Source organism: Aedes aegypti, chromosome 2, assembly GCF_002204515.2.
Source record: "Aedes aegypti strain LVP_AGWG chromosome 2, AaegL5.0 Primary Assembly, whole genome shotgun sequence".
NCBI classification, from domain to species: Eukaryota; Metazoa; Arthropoda; class Insecta; order Diptera; family Culicidae; genus Aedes; species Aedes aegypti.
The window spans coordinates 464,700,894-464,724,398 of NC_035108.1; the positions used below are offsets into that span (position 1 = coordinate 464,700,894).

Here is a 23,505-nt window from a genome sequence, read left to right on the forward strand (position 1 = left end):
AACTGTAAGGCCGTCTTCAGACTCGACTTGTCGAGTCTAGTACACGACACTGAAGACGGCCTTACAGTGAGGTGACAATTGTCGGTCTCGTATAGCGAGGTGATAATTCTCGACTCGAGTGAAGTGACTCGCCGTGTAAATCAAATGGAGAGTCACTTCACTCAAGTCGAGAATTGTCACCTTGCCATACGAGATCGACAATTGTCACCTCACGCCAGTCGTAGAATAAACCCAATAATCTGCACTAAAAATTATCAGAAAATCTGTACCTTTCCAGATATCTGTACTTGTGGCGTCACTGGCTTCATGGTGAGTTGATGCCCATTTCAAAAAATTGATCTATTCGAAGTGGACATTAATACTATTGGTGACGATCAGTTTGCCTTTTGCTAACCAGAATGATCCGTAGCCACTCTTACTAGCCTAAGATAAAGATAGGACAACTGGGAATAAAATTGAATCCAGTTTGTGATCCAGTCGCTGATTGGTTGAATTTGATGTCTGCGAGTGTGTAGCTGCGTGTGAAAAGTTACCATCGGATGCGTTTGTTTTGGTTTTGCCCGTGTTGCCGGATTAATATATTGGGTCGTTATTTTTTTGCGGTTATGCATATAGGTTCGTAGCCGACTGATGTAAACCTAACAAAAAAGTGAAACGAAATCAGATCGGAATAAATAAAAAAAATTAAAACTATATGTTGCAAAACTACAAGTAATAGTAACATTTCCAGGAGAAGACGGCACAAGGCGAAGTGACAGAACTTTTGCCTTTGATAGATATGCCTTTTTCTTCTTCTTTTTGGCATTACGTCCTCACTAGGACAGAGCCTACTTCTCAGATTAGTGTTCACCGAACACTTTCACAGTTATTAATTATGAGCTTTCTATGCCAAAGTTGCCATTTTCGCATTCGTATATCGTGTGGCAGATAAGATGATACTCTATGCTCAAGGAAGTCAAGAAAATTTCGATTACGAAAAGATCCTGAACCGACCGGGAAACGAACCCAGAACCCTTCAGCATGGCTTTGTTTTGTAGCCGTGGACTCTAACCACTTGGCTAAGGAAGGCCCTATAACTATTTCTGTCTGCGGCTACACAGCAAAGCCATGTTGAAGGTGTCTGGGTTCGATTCCCGGTCGGTCCAAGATCTTTTCGCAATGGAAATTTCCTTTCCCTGGGCATAAAGTATTATCGCACCTGCCACACGGTATACGTATGCGAAAATGGCCACTTTGGCAATAAAGGCTCTCAGTTAATAACTGTGGAAGTGCTCATTGAACACTAAGCTGAGAAGCAGGCTCTGTCCCAGTGAGGACGTAATGCCAAGAAGAAGAATACACTATGATTCACCTTATCAATACAATTAAGAAATAAATAATAATTAGGAATATTTTTTGTGAAATAGTGTACCATCTTCCATACAAATGGCAACACTGTTTTTACGTAACACGCAAAGATGGAAAATTTACAACTGGGCTCATGGATGAAAAGAAGAACAACTAAAAGAAGCCAGGTGTCCGATCTTATCTTAGTTACTAGCTTGCTAGACACATTGTTATCATACGACGTAGGGAATATTACTCTGAGGAAAATGATTAGTAGATTCACTGAGTACAAATAAGTGGCGACAATCTTATTTTAATATGGTTTTTACATTGCCATAAAAAGATATACCTCTTTTGTAACAACGGTATAAATAATCTAATTCCAGCTTCATTATCACACGACGCGAGACAGGACACAACACTTATGGTTCTTACAAACGTTAAAAGGAACCTTTTTTTTAACGACCGGTTTCGGGCTTGATGCTGCCCATCATCAGGACGATGTCCTGGGTTGGACATCGTCCTGATGATGGGCAGCATCAAGCCCGAAACCGGTCGTTAAAAAAAGAGGTAATTTATATGTCCTTTTAACGTTTGTAAGAACCATAAGTGTTGTGTCCTGTCTCGCGTCGCGTCGTGTGATTGTGATATAGTTCTTATGTTGCACAAAACCCAAAATAATGAGTCCAGCTTCATTTTCGCAAAATTTACAAGTAGAAAGTAGGCGTTGTGGAGCATTGCACTTGCCACCGAAAAGTGAATCTTGTAGGAGACTGTTATAGAAACCTAAAGTAACTTTACTCTTAAATATTCACTATAAAAATAACTGTGGAAAGTAAGACGCTGAGATCGATCATTAGGGTTCACTTGCTAGGATTGAGAAATTGTTGAACAGACAAGGAAAGTGACTTTTTTCTTTAAGGATATATGAACGTAATGACCAATAAATACTTTTAACACTAAAAAATGAAATTAACTAGAACTACTACTAAGCAGCCTAATTTTGTTAAGACTTCACGACAATTGATATTTAGCCTCTATCCTTACGTAAAAGACAGGAGTAATCAGAATAGCACTTAAATGACAGATTATTCAAAACCATTTTGACTAGACAGTATTAGTAATGCCACTACTACACTACTATTTCAAACAAATTCTGATGGAGCTGCTGATTTTCACAATGCTTCCTTTCTCAGTAGCAAGGGAATATGGGTATTTAAAAAAAAAACTATCACGTCACAATACTAATGAAAAAACAGTGTTCATGTGGGCACCATAGCCTACACTGAAATGAATTTTATTGTAAAAACTACTGAATCCATGGTAAAATTAAGAACTGCACCAACGATTTTCAACCGACTACATTAATCTGTCAACTCTACCAAAACATAATCAACATCACTACACTAGAAAATATGTTCGGTTTATTTAACCAGAGTTGTAGTATTAATGACTAGACACATTCTTGATTTGACAAGTTTGGTATTATACTTCTGACCACACAGTGTTGTACGGTGGGTGTCACGGATTGGAATACAATGCTTTGTAGTGTTTTTTTTCTATCTTTATTAACGAGATTTTTAGCCCTTGGCTAGTTCATCTCGGGACCAACGGCTTTACTTCCCTTCTGAAGGAAGTCGTCACTGAAATTTTTAGTGACTATCTCGGGGATGGGATTCGATCCCAGGTCCTCGGCGTGAGAGGCGTGTGTTCTAACCACTACACCAGGTCCGTACCCTGCTTTGTAGTGGATGCTACTATGGACATGGTCACATTTACTGCACTGCTCAGTGATTTTCACCAGATTATAGTAAACTTAACAGATTTTTGTAGTCGGTTGAAAATCGTTGGAGCAGTTCTTAATTCTACCATGAATTCGGTAGATAATACAACAAAATTTGTTTGCTTGTAGTCCGTCTGAGTATTGGTCCTGGTAGAGGGGAAACTTGGCAAAAGCCAGAACGAGGGTTCAGCCTTGACAAGTTAAGCTGTCAGGCAGCTCCAACTAAATACCACACGGGGAAAAATTCGGTGGTAAAAATACTATTTTAGCTGACTACGCCCATTCTTGAAACTACCATGGAATTTCAGACCAATAGGATCCTAAAGGCCTGTCCCAATTTTAGAGCCAAACGCTTACATTCAGGCCATAAACACATGTTTACTCAATTTTTTAATGTTTTTCTTTTGTTTAAGTCAAAAAAATTTTTTTTTTTTATTTTGTCACACTCTTTGGCTTAAACTCAAATTTTGGGTGTATTTTGCTTTCCGTGTCCCTTCCGAAATGTCAGATAGGAACAACCCCAGTGTTTTTTTTTGTATGGTACAGTCGAATTTCGTTCGTTTGCACTATCTTTAGATGGGCTTCGTTTTAATAGGGTCCTAAAGCCATGTCGCAATTTTAGTATCAAACGCTTAAGTTTAGGGCAGAAACACATGTTTACTCAATTTTAAATGATTTTCATTGATTTAAGCACAAAAAGCATTGTTCGATGATTTTTGAGATTTTGTCACGCCCCTTGGTTTAAACTCAAATTTTGGGTATATTTTGTTTTCCGTGTCCCTTTCGAAATGTCAGATAGGAACAACCCCAGTGTTAAAACTATAAGCCCTGTGGCAATTTTGTCGAAATTGGAATTTGGAACTATTTTTAAAATTGAATTTTAAAAAGGTTATAGCCGTTATTTGAGCTAGGACAATTGCTAAAGTAGTTGCAAGAACATGCTCTTTCGTATTATTAAATAAAAATAAGAATTCATTAAACATTTTAGGGCCCAATTGGGCTCCCGTTAGTTGGGCTATAGCCCACCTAAAACGAAGGTAAACGTCGTTTTCTGACACAAAACGCAATTTATCAATGTTGATAGCCCTGATTTTCTTTTGTTCTATGCTATTTGACAGCTAGAAACTTAGCCCGATTAGTGAAAGTCTTTCACTAAATGGGCTACAGGATTAGTGCAACGAACGAAATTTGACTGCATTCAGTTGGAGCTGCCTGACAGCTTAACTTGTCAAGGCTGAACCCTCGGTCTGGCTTTTGCCAAGTTTCCCCTCTACCAGGACCAATACTCAGACGGACTAGGCAATGGCGCCCAAATGAACACTGCTTTTTTATTAGTTTTGTGACTGTGGTAACTGACGCCTGTCTACTCAACTCCGCGAAATAACTTTACGCGAACACAGATGGTATGCGTTCGCCACAAAATCCGTTAACAAACTGAAGTTTGAAATGCCATCCGATCAGAACCCTTCCGCACAACCACTCTTTGGAATCAGTCTCGCATACATATTCATCAGCTATCGATCAATCGTGCTTTCCTTCACACCCATGCATTGAATAGTTCTTCTCCATTCTCCCTCATTCATCTTTCTCTGCGATGCTTGAAGGTGTGTGTGCAAGCGCTCCTTTTTGCCTTGACACAACCGGCATCATAGCTGTGATGTTAAAGTCACCAAAATAGCTTTGGTGAGCGAATTTGACGGATAGCGCCGACAATTTTTGTCGCATAGGATTCATCGAATGTAGCGCGGTTGTTGCACCATGGCCAGATTCATTTCCCGAGCGCGTGCACGGAAAGAAATAACAATTGTGATTTAAAAAAAAAAAAACAGTAGCGGAAAATCAACTGATGATCATTGTCGTTCTACTATTATCAAACATTTTAATAAAAATAAAATGCTTTTAGAAGTGCGCAGCAATGCTAAATCGGTCTGATGTATTCTGCGCAGTTCATATGTATTATCCACACGTTCTCCTATAATTGTTTTTAATCCACTTCGATACCGTCAATCCGCCCCCAAACTGGATGGCGTACACTCAGCTTAAGGTGATTATAAAACGAAGCCAAACAAGGGCACAAGACTGGAGAATCTGACAACAGTTTGCGTTGAAAACCAATCAATCTGCTTGCTTGCTGGTGGTGACTAATGGGATAAATTTTCAACGGTGAGAGCTGTTTGGTTCTCAAGTCTTGTGCTTTTGAAAATTTGAGGTGTGGCTTTGTTCTATAATCACCTTAACGCAATTTATAATTAAGTATTGAGTTGTAAATATTAGTATATATTAGTTGTGTTGCTAGAGGACATCTTGAAAATTCACTGAGATTCTTTCAGAAACCCTTCTGAAATTATTATATGTAGTTATTTCTTTGATCGCTCTGATTTTTCCAATAACCTCCTTGGGACTTCCTATTGGACTATCCCAGAAACCCATCTTGGGTTATTATGGAAATCCTTTCAGGATTCTGCCGTAAAATTCTGGAATTCTGCCGAAAATGATTTAATGATTGCTTTCCAGTGTAATGGAATCTATTTTAAAAATCTGGGTTCGGGGATTCTCACAAAATTTCTCGGGATTTCTTCTGGAAATCCAATCGAAATTATTATTTAAATTCTGATATTTTCCTCGTAATCCTTCAGTATTTCTTCCGTGAAACTCTTTGAAAGTTCTTCAAAAATCCCTCTGATATTCTTTCCGAAAAATGTCTTAGATTATACCTATTATTCTGGAATACTCTCGGAAAGACGCCTGAGACTATAATAAAAAAAAATCTATTATTTCACTTCACTTTCTTCCGTGCAAATTCTTGGGATTCTTTCGGAAATTCCACTGGAATTCTTTTGTAAATCCCAATTTAATTCTCTCAGAAATCCCTGTGGAATACTTCCGAAAATCCTGCTAAGAAGCTTCCAGATGTCGTGGATTTTTTTTTCAAATCTTTATTTATGGAAATCATCCGAAAATTCCTCTGTAATTATTTGGAAATCCTCCTTATATTCTTAAAGAAATCCTTCTTATATTCTTACAGATTTATTGCTATTGATTTTATTGTTTCTGCCTGAGATAATTTTGTATATCCAGAATTTTTCCGAAAATTCCTTCGTGATTCTTTAGAATTTTTTTTCTAAGATTCTTTGAGAAAACAAAACTGTGATTTTTCTGGAAATTCATAAGGAAGTGTTTTTGATTTTTTTTCGTGATTTATCAGTGATTTTCCTTGGAAATTTTCCTAAATCCTTGGCGGAATTTTCTGAAAATCCCTCTTGAGTTTGAGTTCAAATGGAAATCCTCCAAGAAAACTACCGGATAGCCACTGGGACTTTAAAAAAATACCTATGAGATTCTTTGATTACTGATTTCTTTTTCTGAGCATCTTTTGAAAGTAACTTTTAAATGGTTCTGGAAATTCCATTTGAAATTATTTGGTTAATCTTTCTGGAGCTCTTCTGGACATCGTAATTATTCTGGAAAATATTCATGAAATCTTCTGGATGTGACTTTTCTTTGAATCTTTCAGGGATTCTTGCGAAATAACTTCTGGGATTCTTTTGGATATCACTGTAAAAAACATTCAAAATCCATTCGAAATTCTCCTGAGATTGTTTCAGATATTTACGAGAATCCTTAAAATAATTCCTTTAGAAATCTCCCTGATAATATTTTAGTGATTTTTCTATGGTTCTTCTGTAAATCGACCGAATCCCAAATCCGGAAATCCTCCTTTAATTCCAAAGCAATTTCCAGAAGAATTTTCAGAAGGATATTTTTAAGAATCCTGGATATTTTTCCCTAAGAATCTCAATGTCATTTCTGGAAAAATACCAGAACAATTTACGGTTTAATCTCACGAAAACTTCCGGTAGAATTCTTGAAAGCTTATCATTCAAGCAGAATTCCAGTCGTATTTCCGGATGAATTTCGGCAGGTTTTACGGAAGAACCCCAGCAGAATTTCTTGAAAAATTCCAGTAAAATTTCTGGAAGAATCTTTGAAAGATGTTTTGAAGTCCTTCAGCAGGATAACAGAAAGAAATCTGGGGGTATTGTAGAAGAATTTCCGAAAGAATCCTAGAGAGATAGTCGAAATAATAATAGTTTTCTTGAAAAATTCAGGAAACTCCCAGAGTCTAGAGGTAATTCGGGAAGAATTTCTGCAAGAATCCTTAACAGAAGGATTTGAAGGATCCTCAGAAAGATTTTCGAAAGTTTCCCAGAAGGCTTCCCGAAAGAATGCTAGAAAGATATCTGGAAGATTTCCTACAGGACTTTTAGAATAGTCCCAGACAAATTTCAAGAATATGGACGTAAAAATCTCAGTGGCATTTCTAGAATAATTTCAGAAAGATTTTCGGAAGCATCCTCGAAAGTTTTCTAAAGGGATTCCGAAAGCATCTCAGGTGATTTCCGGAAGAATACCAGAGGTATTCTCATAATAATCCCAGAAGTATTTCCGGAAAAAGGCCAGAGTTATTTTCGGAAGAATTCTCGACGAATTTGTAGTAGAGTCGTAGTACATTTTTTGGCAAAATCCTCTAAAAATATCCAGAAGAATTGCATCAGGATTTTTGTTAGAATCTTCCATTGAATTTCCGAAAGAATCTTCGAGAATTTCGATTCGAATTTGATTTCCAGGATTTCAAAAGTAATCCTTAAGGAGATAAACGCAAACTCACATACAGATTTATGCAAATATTCCAATAAGATGTCCAGAAGAATCACAAAGGATATCCGAAAGAATCTCAGATATAGTACCGGAATGCTAACGATGTTTTTTAGATGAGTTCAAAAGCGATATCTGTAAGTATTCTGTGATTTCCAGAAGAACTTAGAGAAAAATCAGAAATAATCTTTAGATTTCCAGAACAATCCCAGAGAGGTTTTGAAGGATTCATAAGTGATTTAAGGAAGAATCCCAGGAGGGAAATTCCATAGAATTCTGGAGTAATTTCTGGACCAATGTCTTTTTATATGCTGTATCAATATTTACAAGTAATTATAATAAACAAGTATTTATGGAACAATAACAATTTTAATTTATCCCCATAATTGAACGACAATTTTAATTAGAATGTGCATCCACCACATCATCCCTCTCAGAAGGATTGTGATTATAATTTTTTTTTGCGGTGATTCGTATGTGGTGTCATTCAATATTTAAAATAAGATTCGTTAAGCCGAACATGTTGATCCTTCGACATGAACCAACGAGCATTGCTTGGAATAATGAGATTTTTTCGATTACTTTGATTACTGATTTCTTTTTCTGAGGATCTTCTAAAAGTTACTTTCAAATGATTCCGAAAATCCCGTTTGAAATTATTCCATGAATCTTTCTGCAGTTCATCTGGACATCGGAATTATTCTGGAAAATATTCATGAAATCTTCTGGATGTCTGTGAATATCCTTTAAATCTTTCAGGGATTCTGGCGAAATAACTTCTGGGATTCTTTTGAATATCACTGTAATTTGGATTTAGAATTCTCATGGGATTATTTCAGATATTAACGATAATCCTTCATACAGAAGTGATGTTTCTGTGAATCGCCTTGGAATTCTTCTGATAATTCTTCTATAATCCCAAAACAATTCTCAGAAAATTTTTCAGAAGGATATTTTTAAGAATCTCAATGGAATTTCTGAAAAATACCAGAACGATTTACGGTTGAATCTCACGAAAACTTCCGGTGGAATTCTTGAATGATATCCGGAAGAATGACAGTCGTATTTTTGGATGAATCTTAGCAGGTTTTACAGCACAATCCCAGCAAAATTTATTGAAAAATTTAGAATAGAAAGATATCCGAAAAAAAAACTCCAACAGGATTTTTGTAAGAGTCCCAGGAGTATTTCAAAGATATTGGCGTAAAAATCTCAGTGGAATTTCTTGAAGAATTTGAGAAAGATTTCCGAAAGCATCTCATGTCATTTTTGGAAGAATACCAGAGGCATTCTCATAAGAATACCAGAAGTATTTCCGGATAAAAATCTAGAGTTATTTTCGGAGGAATTCTCGAAGAATTTCTAGTAGAGTCGTACATTTTTTGATAAAATCCTCTTTAAATATCCAAATGGATTGCATCAGGATTTATGGTAAAATCTTCCATAGTATTTCGAGAACAATTTTCAAGAATTTCAAAGAATTTAATTTCCTGGATTTCAAAAGTAATCCTTAAGGAGATACACGCAAAATCACATACAGAGTTCTGCAAAAAAATCCAAAAAGATGTCCAGAATAATCGCAATGGGATATCCGAAAGAATCTCAGAAGTAATACCGGAATGGTAACGTTTTTTTGAATCCCAAAGCGATATCTGGAAGAAAATTCAGAAATAATCACAAGATTTTCAGCAGAACAATCCCAGAGAGGATTTGAAGGATTTAAGGAAGAATCCCGGGAGACGCTCCCAAAGAATTCTAGAGTACTTTCTGGAACATTTTTTTTCATATGATTTATATATAATAATACTTTGATTCAAATATATTTCTTGTGTAGCATTAAGTTTAACTACAGATATAGTTCGTAACATCAATAATAAATTAAATTTATAAATCTTTTAAACACATCCAAATTAAATAACAGTTCAAAGAGTAAAATACCATTCTCATGAGTTTTTGAGAATCATATGGTCGGTGTTTAGACAGACCAGACTAGATGAATTTTGGAGCTCTAAGGATACGTAAAGAACTCCATCAATTTTAAATCTTCCATGTTATTTTGATACAAATGTATCATCAAATAGATAAGTTCCATTATTACAGTAAATATCTATAATATTTTGATGTTTCACATGTTTGGGGTACATTTTTCTTACTCGATTGAAAAAAAACACTTGGTTCAGTCTGTCTGAACACAGACCATATCTATGTTTGCTATTTGATATTTAAATACTTGAATTGTGCTGTATCAATATTTACAGGTAATTATAATAAGTAAGTATGTATAGAACAATAACAATTTTAATTTATCCCCATAATTGAATGACAATATTAATTAGAATGAGCCTCCCCCACATCATCCCTCTCAGGAGAATTTTGATTCCCAATATTTTTTTTTGCGGTGGTTCAGAATTGAAAATATCAAAAGTCTATTGTAATCACATCCTTTTTGTTCAATTGCATGTAGTGTTATTCGATATTTAAAATAAGATTCGTTAAGCCGAACATGTTGATCCTTCCACAAGAACCAACAACAAGCATTGCTTATGTTAAGAGATTTTATCGTAATGCACAACCAGCCTAAACGTTCTTCCCCTTTTGTATATGTACTAATTATAATTTCAAATTATTTTAATTAAATTAGTTGTGTTGTCTACTATTGTACACGGCAATATGTTTCAAAATAAGTGGAGCTGCTTTTAAAACAAACTTTAACATCGATCAACCAAACCATAGAATATCCAATAGCGAAAAAATAATAATAATAACCGATCATTGCAAATCGAGCCGAACTGGCGCTCTTTCCGTGCGCACGCGCTCTTTCCGTGCGCACGCGCTCTGTCCGTGCGCACGCGCTTTCTGCAGAGCTGTCAAACAGACTTTTGTGCCTTCCTTCTTTCGCTCTCCTTCAACTCAACAACTCAGCACGATCCACCTCGCGGTGGATTGGTGAGCTGTCTGGTTGTTGCAGATGAACACTTATCGTGTAGCGTGACATCATCATTGACAGTAAGCTTGCAACTCACCAGACAAACGATAGGTGTAATTAACAACTGGACTCATATTTGAGCCGATTCGAAGAAATCCGAACATGAGCTTTCGCTAGCCCACACGTCGGTCGTATAGAAAGCTCATCGTGTCAAGAACAAATCAAGAAACACTGAAACAATTAAGACCTTCTTTTTCTTATTTAATTACTTTAGTTTTCATAATGCAGACTCTGTACACCACAGTGACGTGGTAGTTTTTGAAAAGTACCCATATTCCCTTGCTTCTGAGCAAAGGAAGCATTGTGAAAATCAGCAGCTCCATCAGAATTTGTTTGAAATAGTAGTGTAGTAGTGTCATTACTAATACTGTCTAGTCGAAATGGTTTTGAATAATTTGTCATTCAAGTGCTATTCTGATTACTCCTGTCTTTTACGTAAGATTAGAGTCTTAAATGCCAATTGTCGTCAAGTCTTAACAAAATTAGGCTGTTTAGTAAGAGTTCTAGTTAATTTCGTTTTTTGTTGTTAAAAGTATTTATTGGTCATTACATTCATATATCCTTAAAGAAAAAAGTCGCTTTCCTTGTCTGTTCAACAATTTTTCGAAACTAGCAAGTGTACCCTAATGATCGATCTCAGCGTCTTACTTTCCATAGTCATTTTTATAGTGAATATTGAAGAGTAAATTTACCTTAGGCATCTATTACAGTCTCCTACAAGATTCACTTTTCGGTGGCAAATGCAATGCTTCACAACGCCTACTTTCTACTTGTAAATTTTGCGAAAATGAAGCTGGAATTAGATTATTTATACCGCTGTTACAAGAGGTATTTCTTATTATGACAATGTAAAAATCATATTAAAATAAGATTGTCGCCACTTATTTCTACTAAGTGAATCTACCAGTCATTTTCCAAAGAGTTTCTAAGTATTTCCTACGTCGTATATGATAACGATGTATCGAGCTAGCTAATAGTAAGAGTGGCTACGGATCATTCTGGTTAACAAAAGGCAAACTGAACGTCACCAATAGTATTAATGTTTACTTCGAATTATTTGAAATGGGTATCAATTCTATCAATGCCGCAGAATGTCCGTTGGATCACATCCGAGATATTATTGCGTCTATGCCATAGGGCTTGTTCACAAATTTCATAACGCCGAAGGGGGTGGGTGGGTGTTCTGCTGGTGTTACGGCTCATACAAAATTTGTAGAATATTCATACAAAAAGCGTTACGACGGGGTGGGTGGGTGTCAAAAATTGCCATTTTTAGCGTTATGAAATATTTGAATGAACCCTATTGAATTATGACGCGGCTTTAATCAAAAAATGCCAAAATTTGATACCACCACTACAGGTTACGCCTTTGGTTTCCATCATATGGGCTAATAGACCAATCCAGTTGCCTGCGTAGTAGTGCAATGTTGACAAAAATTTCTTTGTTTGCTGTGAGAACTGTCACAACATTGCTTTTGTTTGCTGTGAGAATTCAAATATAAACAGAATTGCTGCAAAACAACCACTTCCTTGTTGGCCTGCAGTTGACCGAAAGTTCAATAACGTCGAACAAACATCGATACGTTTTCATTCTGAGGAAATCGACTTGTGTAAGATTGGTTGTGCGTTAGTGTTCGTGGCAGTTTGCTTGGGGACCTCTATGGATTATGCCCTCCCATCGCGGCAAGGTCGCATAACCAAGGGGAGGGAGATAGGAACAACCCCAGTGTTAAAACTAAAAGCCCTGTGGTGTTTTTGTCGATTAAGCGAACGTCAAACATGAACAAAAATGTCAAGGTTCATTTATGGACCCAATTTTTAAATTAAAGTTTAAATATGATGTAGCCGTTATTTAAGCGGGAAAAATTGCTAAAATAGTTGCAGTAACATGGTCTTTCGTATCATTGAATAAAAACAAGATTTCATTAAACATTTTAGGACCCAATTTAATTTTATACTTTTAATATAATAATAATATAATATAATTTTATACTTTACATTACTGTAAAGTATAATTTTATATTTGTTTTTCTTAAATACACCGACACGTTAATGCTTCCATTGGTCGATTATGTCCTTTGAATGAAGCACCACACCAGACAACAGACTAGCATGCAACGCCCAGTGGCACAGTCAAAATACGTTCCTGACGAAAAGTTTTCCGGACTGAAACGGGAATCGAACCCACACTTCTTGACTCGATGCGATTAAATGCTTGACAACATTAACCGAACGGTCACGTAGCCCACAAATGTATTACAAATGTATAGGGTTCATTCGCATGTTTCATGACGCCGAAATTGACCATTTTTGATACCCACCCACCCTCTCGTAACACTTTTTGTATAGATATTCTACAAATTTTGTATGAGCCGTAACATCGTGAGGACACCCATCCACCCCCTTCAGCGTTATGAAATTTGTGAACAAGCCCATATCTGTTGGGCATACATTATGCCATCAAAGCTTTTGTGGTTACCTAACTCTTTATCTGTAACTGATTTTTTTAAATTATCTTGAAAAATAGTTTTTCCAGAGAAATTTCCACGAAAATAATACGTTGTCTGTGCCTTGTGGTCATATTAAAGCGAAATTCGAACGGATTTTTGTTTTTTTTCTGCAGTTTCACAAATTTGCTGTTTTTAGACCTTTTTACAATAACCCCTCCATGCGATAAACAATATCCTTTTCAATGTTGTTATAATATTTTGATTCGAATTTCTGGTCAAATTTAAATTTAAGTAGCTTTTTTGTAGTTTCCGTGCAAAAGAACGACGTCTCTGCCGGTGTCCATTTATTTTACAGTGGTACTCAAGCAAGAGTATCTGGATTCTGCAAAACTGTCAAATCCTGCGGTCGGCTGTCTGGTTTGTTTACATTTTGATTTTTTTTAGCAAATTATGTTCCTGATTTTGTTTTTCTTCACCTCGCGAGTGTCGTTTTCACAACATTAGGCGTTGGGACCTTAGGTTGGGACGACTGATTGCACAATACAAAGTATTGCAAAATTTGCATTTGATGTAAATACATTTACAATTAATTTAACAGGTTAGTATTCCCTGGAAAATATTTCATCATGGCAAACAAGAAAGTCGATTTTGATTCGCTTGTGCCCATTGAACCCGATTCCGCACCGAATAAGGTAAGTTGCTAGCATATCATCTTGTTATTATTAATGCGTAATGTTTCAATGTTGTGGCGTTGTAGGGAATCGTTCTCTTCGGAAAGGATTTGAGTCAAATTCCGTGCTTTAGAAACAGTTTCCTGTACGGGATCAGCATCGGCATTGGCGTTGGGTTTCTGGCTTTTATGAAAACTTCTCGGCCGCAGCTGTCGTCCCACATAGGATTTGGGACATTCTGCGGAACAGTGTTCTGCTATTGGTTCCCCTGTCGGTAAGTTTGCCCCTGTGTTAGGATCATTGTGGGGACACTGATAATTTGTGCATTTTTGCTTTAATCAGGTATAAGTGGTCAAAGGATGAGAAAGAAGCCGAGGTGCTAAAACGACTGATGCAGCAGCAAGTTATGTACGAAGGAACCGAGAAAGAGCGGGAACTTGACCGCAAAGCAGAGTCCGCCTGATTGTTGTATAAACATAACTAACTTGTTGTAAATAAATCTAACACGTTTTAGAACTGGAATTTCAGTTTGCTTTTTTCAGTAGTTAGAGATAGGGGTGGTCGGGGCGGTTTGGCCAATGGGGTGGAATGAGCACCCCTTGAAAACTGCATAAATTCTTGAAATTTCATCTAACATAACATACAACCCCAAAGCTGACAAGGAAATTAAACAAAATACATGCTACAAGTCAGTGTTCCAAACTCAAAGAAAAAGAAATAAATGAAGTTCGAAAAAACTGCCCATATTGCCCCGAATAGTTCTTTCAAATTTAATCATTTTGGAATGATAAAATTTGACTGTTAGAATGTTTTTAAAAATTTAACATTTTTGCGCTAAGTGTTAATAAATACTGATAACTTTCAAGTGTAGTGAAAACAATAATTAAATTTTTAGATTATATGAGATAATTTTACAACCAAATATAGAGTGCTCATTTCACCCCATCGGTAAAAAATCGACTCAAAAAATGACAAATTTTGAAAAATCTCTCATGCATTCGGGAATGTTATAGGACAACGGAAATCATACAGATCTTGTGTATTGATCTAAGAATTGTTGGAAATCACGCAAAAACCCGAAGTTTCCATAATACTTTCAGCACTCTTATCGACTTTTTCTTAAGGTGGCCAAACTGCCCCACTTTCCCCTACATAGATGGGGCAAGATTGTGTTTTGATGTTCTTACCGAAGTTTTGAAGAAAACATCCATAAACTAGAAAACATTGAATGCCAGTGATGCGAACGAAAGGTTAAGCATTCTTGAGAGGAATTTAATTCGGTCCTGCACTGGTCAAAATCGCCCTGGTCAATTTGCCCCCGGATTGCGGTAACACGTTTTAGAACTGGAAACTTGATTGTTGCTTTGTGAAAATGTATTTTATTAGTACGCGAATGAATTACGATACGCATCAGAAACTAGTTAGGATAAAATAAATACTCATAACGTAATAGATGTATTGCATAGTGCTTGCAAGCTTTCCTACCGGTTTGGTACCTATTGCGGCAGGCCAGAGAATTGGATAGGCAGCATAAGCGCGTCCGTGTCCAGCATTTTCTGAGCCTTTCCAGCAGGCCGGCGACGACGAGGTTTCTTCTGTCCAGGATTTTTTGGCTCCGGTTTAGGGGCATATATCACCTTTATTTCTCTCGTGCGCCGCCAGTAGAACGCAAAACTGCCCGGTTTATCGACACCGAGGGCTGCCTGTCGTTCTACGTACTTATTATACATCTTTTTCGGTGACAAATCAGTGGTCGACAAATCAAACGGCCCGCCTCTCTCCTGCAGTTCTGCACTGAAGTAGGACATTATGTCGTCATCAACGGTATCACGCAGGGTTGTATCTCTGGCAAATTTCCCGCGGTTGTCGCTGATTGCTCTACTTAATTCGACCTGATGAGCCCGGTAGATGAGATTCCTTGAATAAAGTAAATGGCGTAAGCGTTAAATGAAATGAAAAATAAAACCACTAACCGATTCTATAACATTCTCACAAAATTCCAATTTTAAGAGATCTGTACAGTGAATAGCTTTGTGGTGGGGATTGCTCATCAAACCTTCCGGTCCGCCTCATAGTTACGTACTATTTGGTGCTGGGTGTAGTTCTTGTTTTTCCAGCTGTATTGAAAAGCATGAGCCATAGTCTTTGGCATACAATCGGATCTATCTTTAGCAGAAAAGAACCGAAATGTCTATCGACGACCGGTGATTGCTAGCAGATATAGTGGAGAGCTTGTCTTGAAACGTTCATCGCTTCAAGCTAGTTGAAAAACTGAATACACTGATTGCCTGTCGATCAGAGCCGAACTAGGCATAGATCGTATACATACATCTGAATCTACATGTCTCCGATGTATTACATCGTTCCAGGTGGGAGTTATCTGATATGTGAATATGGTACCATAACAGAATTTTCCATCTGAACGAAGTGATAAATCATAATATTCCGCAAACTGTATCACACATCTACAGAATGTATTGCGTGAAGTTAAGACACAGCAGAGTATTGGGTACATAGGACCAAGTCCCTGCCGGGTGGCGCGAAACTGATGAGCGATAGACAATAGAATCAACAACACTGCCATAAGGGATAGTAAGCATGTGACTATTGTCGAAACTATGATTAGGAGGCAAATCAACATCCCAAGATCAAATTTTTGTTACAACCCAATGTAGGTATTATTAAATTAGGCTGTAGAAAATAATAAATATCTGATCACTTAGGAACCTTGCAACAGGTAATAAATGCTCGTAGTCTGTTTTCTTCGAATACACATGTATAAATTGTTAAAATTGCCGAATCATACGCGGAATTTATTAAACGGATCATGAAATTAGGACTGAAATCATAATGATGATAGATTATCAACTTTCCTTTCGTCTTGCTATTTGTTACCGTTAGAATCACCAAACTGATTGGTTTCCCACTACTTACACCAATACAACAGCACGAAAACTGAAGTATTATAATCGCGCGTTGGAACTTTCAATATCCATATATTACATCAATAGTGAATTCTTGTAAGTAGCCAGTATAAATAACAGAATCATCAACTTCTTGAACATTCTTTAACTGAAAACAGAATGCTTGTTTTATCAAACATGCTCAATCTGCACCTAAAATCTCGGATCCAAATAGTTTTCTAAATAAAAATTGTGTCTAAATAAAACGTGTAGGCCAACAAAACATAATTGAGTAGGAGTTTACAAGTTACTTAGCACATGAAAAGCAGTTTAAATTAATCTATTACTAGATCAACACTAATGCTCACATTTTTATATTCTCATTTCATCATGGTCCTCATTGCTCGAGCGGAGACGAACACCCTGGAGATGGAAAAATCGACAGCGCTACGATAAGGAAACGTAACAGATGAGAAACTATCGATACATTTATCAATTATAAAACCCCGTTTTAATGTTAACACTTTGTTTCTGTTTTTTTCGTTTCAGCAATCAAATAACCGAACCAACTCTACTATCTTTTCATTTCTTCTTCGTTATACTTATAGTCCTTCTGGCACTGAACCGAGTGGTGCGCCTTCCGCTTTCTTACTGATGCTGTTTTTCCTGTACATTTGGCATAGTGTCGGAGGTGGTGTACTGTATTTGCTATACAACGCGCTACTTTCGATATCGTGCTTGGCGTGTGGGGAAGCAGTACTAGTGGTGAAGCGGTTGGCGCAATTCGGTTTAGTGCCAGAGGGACTATATCTATTTAATGTATCTGAAGCTTGTGGGACCGCTTTAATTCCGGCGCCTGCTTGTGGAAGATCCCGGTGTGCTAAACGGTATAGGACATGTTAACGGGGGAGGCTTGGTAGGTCCTCACCCAGCCCGTGTCTAGATGGGCGGATAATTGTCTGCCAGGGTGTGGATTGAGCAATTACAATTACAATCTGTACAGTGAATAGCTTTGTAGAACTTGAGAAATATCACAAAATGTAGGGTCAGTGTTCCCTTAGTAGACACAGTCCCCTATAGTCGCACTAGTGGCTTTTTACAGCCGTTTAGCTATAAATCGTTTCAAAATATTTTTGGCATGAAGGTCAGGAGCTATTTATCTAAGTACCATTGATACACAGCTAGATTTTGTTCAAAAAATAATCGAAAAAAATAGTTGTGCCTAAAATTTGAGCTCCTTTGCGCCTATAGTAAACCTATTATTCCTATAGTAGCACTACTGAGAGAAACTATTTTTTGTTATATGAAATTATAGATGAATTAAGAATTTTTTTTTACAACAAACGAAAGCTTTTGATCCATACTTTGAAGGAAAAATATAAAACTTGGAAAAATGCGGTTTTGATTTGTATTTTGCCAACGCCGTGATGCTAGTGCTACTAAAGGAACAGATATTAGAAATAGTCAGTGGTGCGGGAAGTGGGTAGGACAGGTAGGACATGTACTACGCACGAAAACACCTGGGTAGGACAGTCAAAGGATTGTCCTACCTAAGATTCAACAAAAGAAACACGATCAACGTCGTAAGGTTTTTCATTGTATTCTCATGCCTAGTAAAGTATGACATGGTTTGCAGTGCACATGACCTCCAAAAGTTCTGGATCGTGAGAAGAACGATTGAGAATATCTGTAATGAAAATCATCAATCAATCACTAACTGTAATAATTGCTACAAGAAACTTCTTTAACCATTAGAAAACAGATAGAGCAATCTTCTACCGGGTACCCCCGTTAGTTTGACCACATTTAATCTGAACACTTTTTAATTTGTACCCCGCTAATTTGCACATCGTTTAGATTAAAAATGGTTCAAACGTCATTTAGCTCATGGAACGGAGTAAAGTGGAATGGAACGCTGTGGAACGAAATGCAGAATCAAAACAAAACAGTGAAAGAGGTAACCAGAAACACGTTTCTAGGGTGACTAGATGTTCAAAGTAAAAATGAAACCCGATGGTTTGCATGAGGTACCGTTCAAATTAACGGGGGTGTACGGTATGCCATTTCTGAAATAATCAATTAATGGTTTCACAAGTATATCTACAACCAACCCTGTTTAGTATGTTCTGGGACAATTTGCCGTGAAAATTGCTGGAAGTAATTCTTGAGAAGTTTCTAGAGTATCTATTTCAACCAAAATGGTATCTAAAGCCTTTCTTTGTCCTTATTCTGCTTGCATTGAATCCTGATGCAGAATTGTACAGGCTCCAAAAAAACTTTCAGATACTATAACGGGTTCAACAATCTCTTAAAAATTTCGTCTCGGATTTCCCCAGGAAAAGCTTCAGGAAGCATCATTATAATTTTATTTAAAATTCTTTGAAGGTCTTCCCTAGGTTACAGAACCGTGTAGTGTTCGCCGGGTGCGGTCATAACCGGCCGGAAACTTCAGGAGCCGCGAAGGAAGGAGTGAGCGAAACCGCAACGGAGCCCATTATGATGAATGAAAACATAAACAAAAATCATCTGGTCATGCCAGCTGATCGTAAATTCACCACAACGTGGTGGCAAAACCATAAGGGAAAAAGGGGTCTGCATTTTTTCGAGGTGAAACAAATTGTAGGGGACCGAGGGGTGAACTAACGTGCCGCAAGTTTTTCATTGTTTTCTAACAGTTAAAGGCTTCAAAACATATCGGTTCCTTAGAAAAGTTTGTTCAGTAAATTGACAGAAAGCATATAAGCCAATAAAAAAAATTCACGGAAATGGTCTATTGAACTTCGCGGTCGACGCATTTGAGCTTTGACAGTGGAGTAGTTATTTCAGAATAAAGATGATTAGTTATTCTCAAATTCACGGGACCAGAAAATAACTTTCGCACTGTCAAGTTTAACCATGCTCCAGAACAGGGTTATTTCTAATCGGAGGGGAAATAACTATCGAGCTGTCAAATTTTAACTAAAAGTTAAACGAATCGGTGAAACGGTTCACAGCCTTACAGTCATCGTCATTGTTCTCATGCTCCAGCTGATCGTGTTCTCGTGTTGAAACCAGCTGGTAGTGACTGAAATCAAGGATGAAAGGTAGATGGTGTTTTAAAATGTACCATCAGTACATTATGGGCAGCTTCTAAATTTCGTCATGATAGTCTAATTCAGATAATTTCTGCAATATTTTCTAGGGAAATTACATTTCTGTTCCAAAATCCAGATTATGAGAGAAATGTCTTCTCAGATGCTATGAAGAGTCAAACTCTTATCTTCTGGCTCCTATTAGATTCAATTTTGTTTTCTTGGTCTCCTTTCGCTTTGGTCTCTTTTTGATTTTTTTTATATCTTCTTTTGGCAAGAGGTCTTTTATTTCCTATTTTTAAGGCACTCAGTCGCTACCAGCTGACATGAAATTAGGGGATTAGAAGCAAAGGAATGTCTGTGACAAAAACCTAATTTTGTGATAATCTACTTTGATTTTTTTTTCAGAAATTTGTCATTTTATAAAAATTGTGTGAGAGCCAAAGAAAAACAGTCTTCCTAGAATTATGCTTTTCAGCTCAAAAGTCACCTGAAAATATCTTTAGAACGCTTGGAAACAGAAGAATTTCCTCAACTCAACTCAACTGAAATCAAAACGAGCGAAATGTCACTTATACTGCTTTGTGTTTGAGCCCCTCAAATATAGTAACTTTAAATTTTCAGCCCAGGGTTAAAGTTTTCTTAGCTTCACTGCACACATAAAAAATGGCTAAAGTTTGTCCTACCCATGGTTCCGAACTTGGACGCGCCTCTGGAAATAGTGGTACTATAGGCACATGTGTTCCTTTAGTGGCACAAGCGATAATAAATACAAACATAAGAGTTTTCGTAGTTTTCATATTTTTCCTACAAAACCAAGATAAAAAGCTTTGAGATGATGTAAAAATAAAGACGCTAGCGTTATTTTTCGATTTTATACGAATTTTTGTTCTTAGCTATGCGGCTATTGGTACATCGACCCTAATACTTTCTTAAGAATGGTACATCCCGAAAAAGTTCTTTAAAATATCATAGGGGTCGTCATAAACCACGTGGTCATTTATCGGGGAAGCACTGTGGAATGGTACATTCTGAGAATTGGTTTTCCGGGGAATGGTACATATTGGGTGATGATATTTTGGGGAATGTTTTACAATCCTACTTACCCACTGCCGGCACCGTATCCAAGCGTATTGAGATAAAACTGGCAGCACACCTGCTGGTACTGGCCCTGGTCATCTGTCAGCCGATACGAATAGGTGTACCCCTTGCGGACCACAGTTCCGGGTTCGACTTTCGATCGTCTTCGTTTGATGGAATGGCGTTCGGTGTGCTCTAGCATGAACATCCGTTGCTCGGCAAAGGACATTACCCAGTACCGTTTGTTGATTGCTTCCTGCTGCTCGAGCGATATTTTGTCCTTGCAATTTAGATGACAACTGTTGCATCCTTGATCCACCACCGGGTGCAATTGCTGCCGCTTGACTCGATTGCGAATTCGTGCGATATACTTCTTGGTCCTTTTGACCGGTGGATACCCTTCCTGGATGGCCAATTCTATTTTGGGTAAGTCCAACAGTTTCGCTTTCGCTGGCCTAGGCTTTGGTTTTGGAATTTCTGAAGTAACTTTGCTGGGTGGTTCCAAATTATTGACGGGAACAGTGACCTGCTGTTCAGGTTTCACGAAAGGCGAAAAGAACTCTGTAGAAGGTTCTACCTTATCGATGATCTGAATGACTGGTTCGTAGGGTGGCTCGTGGTAGGAGTTCGATTCGGAGTAATCCACTGTCATGTTGGAGTATTCGCCATGATCATGATCGGAGAAGTGTGAGTCTGTTACACTTACTGTTTCAACGTTAATTCCGTAGTTAGGTTCCTGCTTCACATGTACTGCATGGAAAGGAAGAGCAGTAGTTTGATACGATCCTGGGACATACTGTGGCACTATTGGCTTCTGGTCGATTGCGTACGAGTGCATCATTATGGGTTGATGAACCAATGGCATCGCAACGGGTTCTGCAGGTTGATACGTTTGTAGTACAGAGGGATAGGAGCACTCCGCTTGAGAAGTATCAGTTTTCACTGGACTTGATTCCACAACTTCCACGGTTTCCGCAACATCAGGGTACGTAGTCGGTGCCATCGGTTCTGGTGGCGGTGTGCTCGGCGGTTTGGGTTGAACAACTGGAATGGGCTTCCTCTCCGGAATCTCAAAATCATCCATATCAACGAAGTGAATATCGATTTCGCGTAGAACAGCGCAATAGAAACTTGCACTGCATCCCTTTTCAGCGGCAGCTTCTCGTCTAGCTTTGAAGTCCGCATGCATTGCTTTGGCCGTAAGCTTGGTCGGTAAGTACATGGCAGTTGCACTAAATTTTGAACCCTTGTGGTATGTCCTTGGCGAATACGATAGAATATCGTCCCATACTGCATCTCTAAGGGACCTGTCCCTTTCGTACTTTCCGCGCTGGTCCGCAAGACTTTCTCTCGTGTGTGCTCGATATATGTGATTCCTTAAATAAATCAAAGAAACATTATGACCGTTTGACCAAAACTACAAAACTTGAAAAAAGTGTTTCACAGAATATATGACGTTCTTTCTTAAGGCATTTAGTTATACTCTGCCAGATATCTTATCGGAGTTCAACTTACCCACATCCCTTCCGAAAGCCCAACGTGTTCAGGAAAAAGGTACAACAGACCATCATCAGTTCCCCGTTCTCGTCCGGCAGATAGAACGCATAGGAGAATGCTTTCTTCACATCCGGTATGCCGCCGAGTGGATCTGCCGGCACCCTTCGTCGCTTGACCGGTCCCGGGACCGTGTGGCTTTTGACGTACTGGCGCTGCGACGTAGGATCCATTTCCCAGTACTTTCTGTTCAGTGCCTGGCGATGTTCCGGGTTGATCCTCTTGGGACACGATAGGTGGCAGTTGCATTCCACCTGGATAACCTGCCGGGCTTGACGCCGTCGTTCCTGCACTTGGGCTCGATGTTGATCTCGCTTGGTCACTTCGACGCGCTTCTTGCGGCGTAAGATTTTCCTCCCGGTTGGGCTCAATTCGTTTCCATCCGAGCTTTGTTGTTGCGCTGAGGGCGCTTCCGCCGGAACGCACGCTTCTTGTGCTTTCTTCTCGTCCGGTTCATTGTAGTCTCTTAGGAAATCCAACGGCTGTTGGGACATCCTTTTTAACGATCCTATTATCTGGAAATTCACCAAAAAACTGATTTTTCACAGAAAAACAAATGTTTTGCGATAATCTTTTGTTGATGTTTTCGTTTTTGTTGAAGAAACGTTAAACGCTACACGCCTAATAAAAGTTAAGTCAGATGCAGTAGTATTTATCAGCACAGGTAAGAGCGATCAGACCACTAACTGGCAGTTTATTTAAATTTCTATGCACATAAATCATATTTAATACATAATTTACTACGCATATTAACACACGTTGTAGGAAAATGTTGTGGAAAAATATGGTGTTGGAGCAATGTCATAAACAAAAGCATGGCAAAATCAGAATAGGTCTCTTTATATCAACTTTTAACTGCGAAACTTAAACTGAATTGGGTCCTAAAATGTTTAATGAAATCTTGTTTATATTCAATGACACGAAAGAGCATGTTACTGCAACTATTTTAGCAATTTTTCCCGCTCAAATAACGGCTACATCATATTTAAATTTTAATTTAAAAATTGGGTCCATAAATGAACCTT

The 23,505-nt window shown here is 37.9% G+C and overlaps 2 protein-coding genes across 4 annotated transcripts; one reads left to right on the top strand and one right to left on the bottom strand.

Annotated features, from left to right (window-relative positions):
• Nucleotides 1–13,641: 13,641 nt before the first annotated feature.
• Nucleotides 13,642–14,394, top strand: LOC5564525 (cytochrome c oxidase protein 20 homolog). 3 transcript variants are annotated; one of them, XM_021848250.1, is made up of 4 exons: nucleotides 13,642–13,720; nucleotides 13,800–13,893; nucleotides 13,959–14,146; nucleotides 14,215–14,394. In XM_021848250.1, exons 2-4 carry the CDS (start codon nucleotides 13,828–13,830, stop codon nucleotides 14,333–14,335), a joined length of 375 nt encoding a protein of 124 aa, XP_021703942.1. In that variant the 5' UTR covers nucleotides 13,642–13,720; nucleotides 13,800–13,827; the 3' UTR covers nucleotides 14,336–14,394. The 3 variants fall into 3 exon arrangements, with proteins under 3 accessions (XP_021703942.1, XP_021703941.1, XP_001648865.1); XM_021848249.1 differs by having other exon boundaries at nucleotides 13,655–13,748; XM_001648815.2 differs by having other exon boundaries at nucleotides 13,661–13,893.
• A 917-nt stretch (nucleotides 14,395–15,311) lies between these two features.
• Nucleotides 15,312–23,095, bottom strand: LOC5564522. The gene is made up of 3 exons (XM_001648814.2): nucleotides 22,442–23,095; nucleotides 20,953–22,302; nucleotides 15,312–15,789 (listed from the first exon to the last, which is right to left on the bottom strand). Exons 1-3 carry the CDS (start codon nucleotides 22,972–22,974, stop codon nucleotides 15,369–15,371), a joined length of 2,304 nt encoding a protein of 767 aa, XP_001648864.1. The 5' UTR covers nucleotides 22,975–23,095; the 3' UTR covers nucleotides 15,312–15,368.
• Nucleotides 23,096–23,505: the final 410 nt, after the last annotated feature.

Coding starts and splice junctions, on each gene's coding strand:
- LOC5564522 (XM_001648814.2), bottom strand. CDS start 22,974: ATGTCCCAACAGCCGTTGGATTTCCTAAGAGACTACAATGAACCGGAC. Junction 22,303..22,441: donor GGCTTTCGGAAGGGATGTGG/GTAAGTTGAACT, acceptor GATTTATTTAAG/GAATCACATATATCGAGCAC. Junction 15,790..20,952: donor GGATACGGTGCCGGCAGTGG/GTAAGTAGGATT, acceptor ACTTTATTCAAG/GAATCTCATCTACCGGGCTC.
- LOC5564525 (XM_021848250.1), top strand. CDS start 13,828: ATGGCAAACAAGAAAGTCGATTTTGATTCGCTTGTGCCCATTGAACCC. Junction 13,894..13,958: donor CCGATTCCGCACCGAATAAG/GTAAGTTGCTAG, acceptor GTGGCGTTGTAG/GGAATCGTTCTCTTCGGAAA. Junction 14,147..14,214: donor TGCTATTGGTTCCCCTGTCG/GTAAGTTTGCCC, acceptor TGCTTTAATCAG/GTATAAGTGGTCAAAGGATG.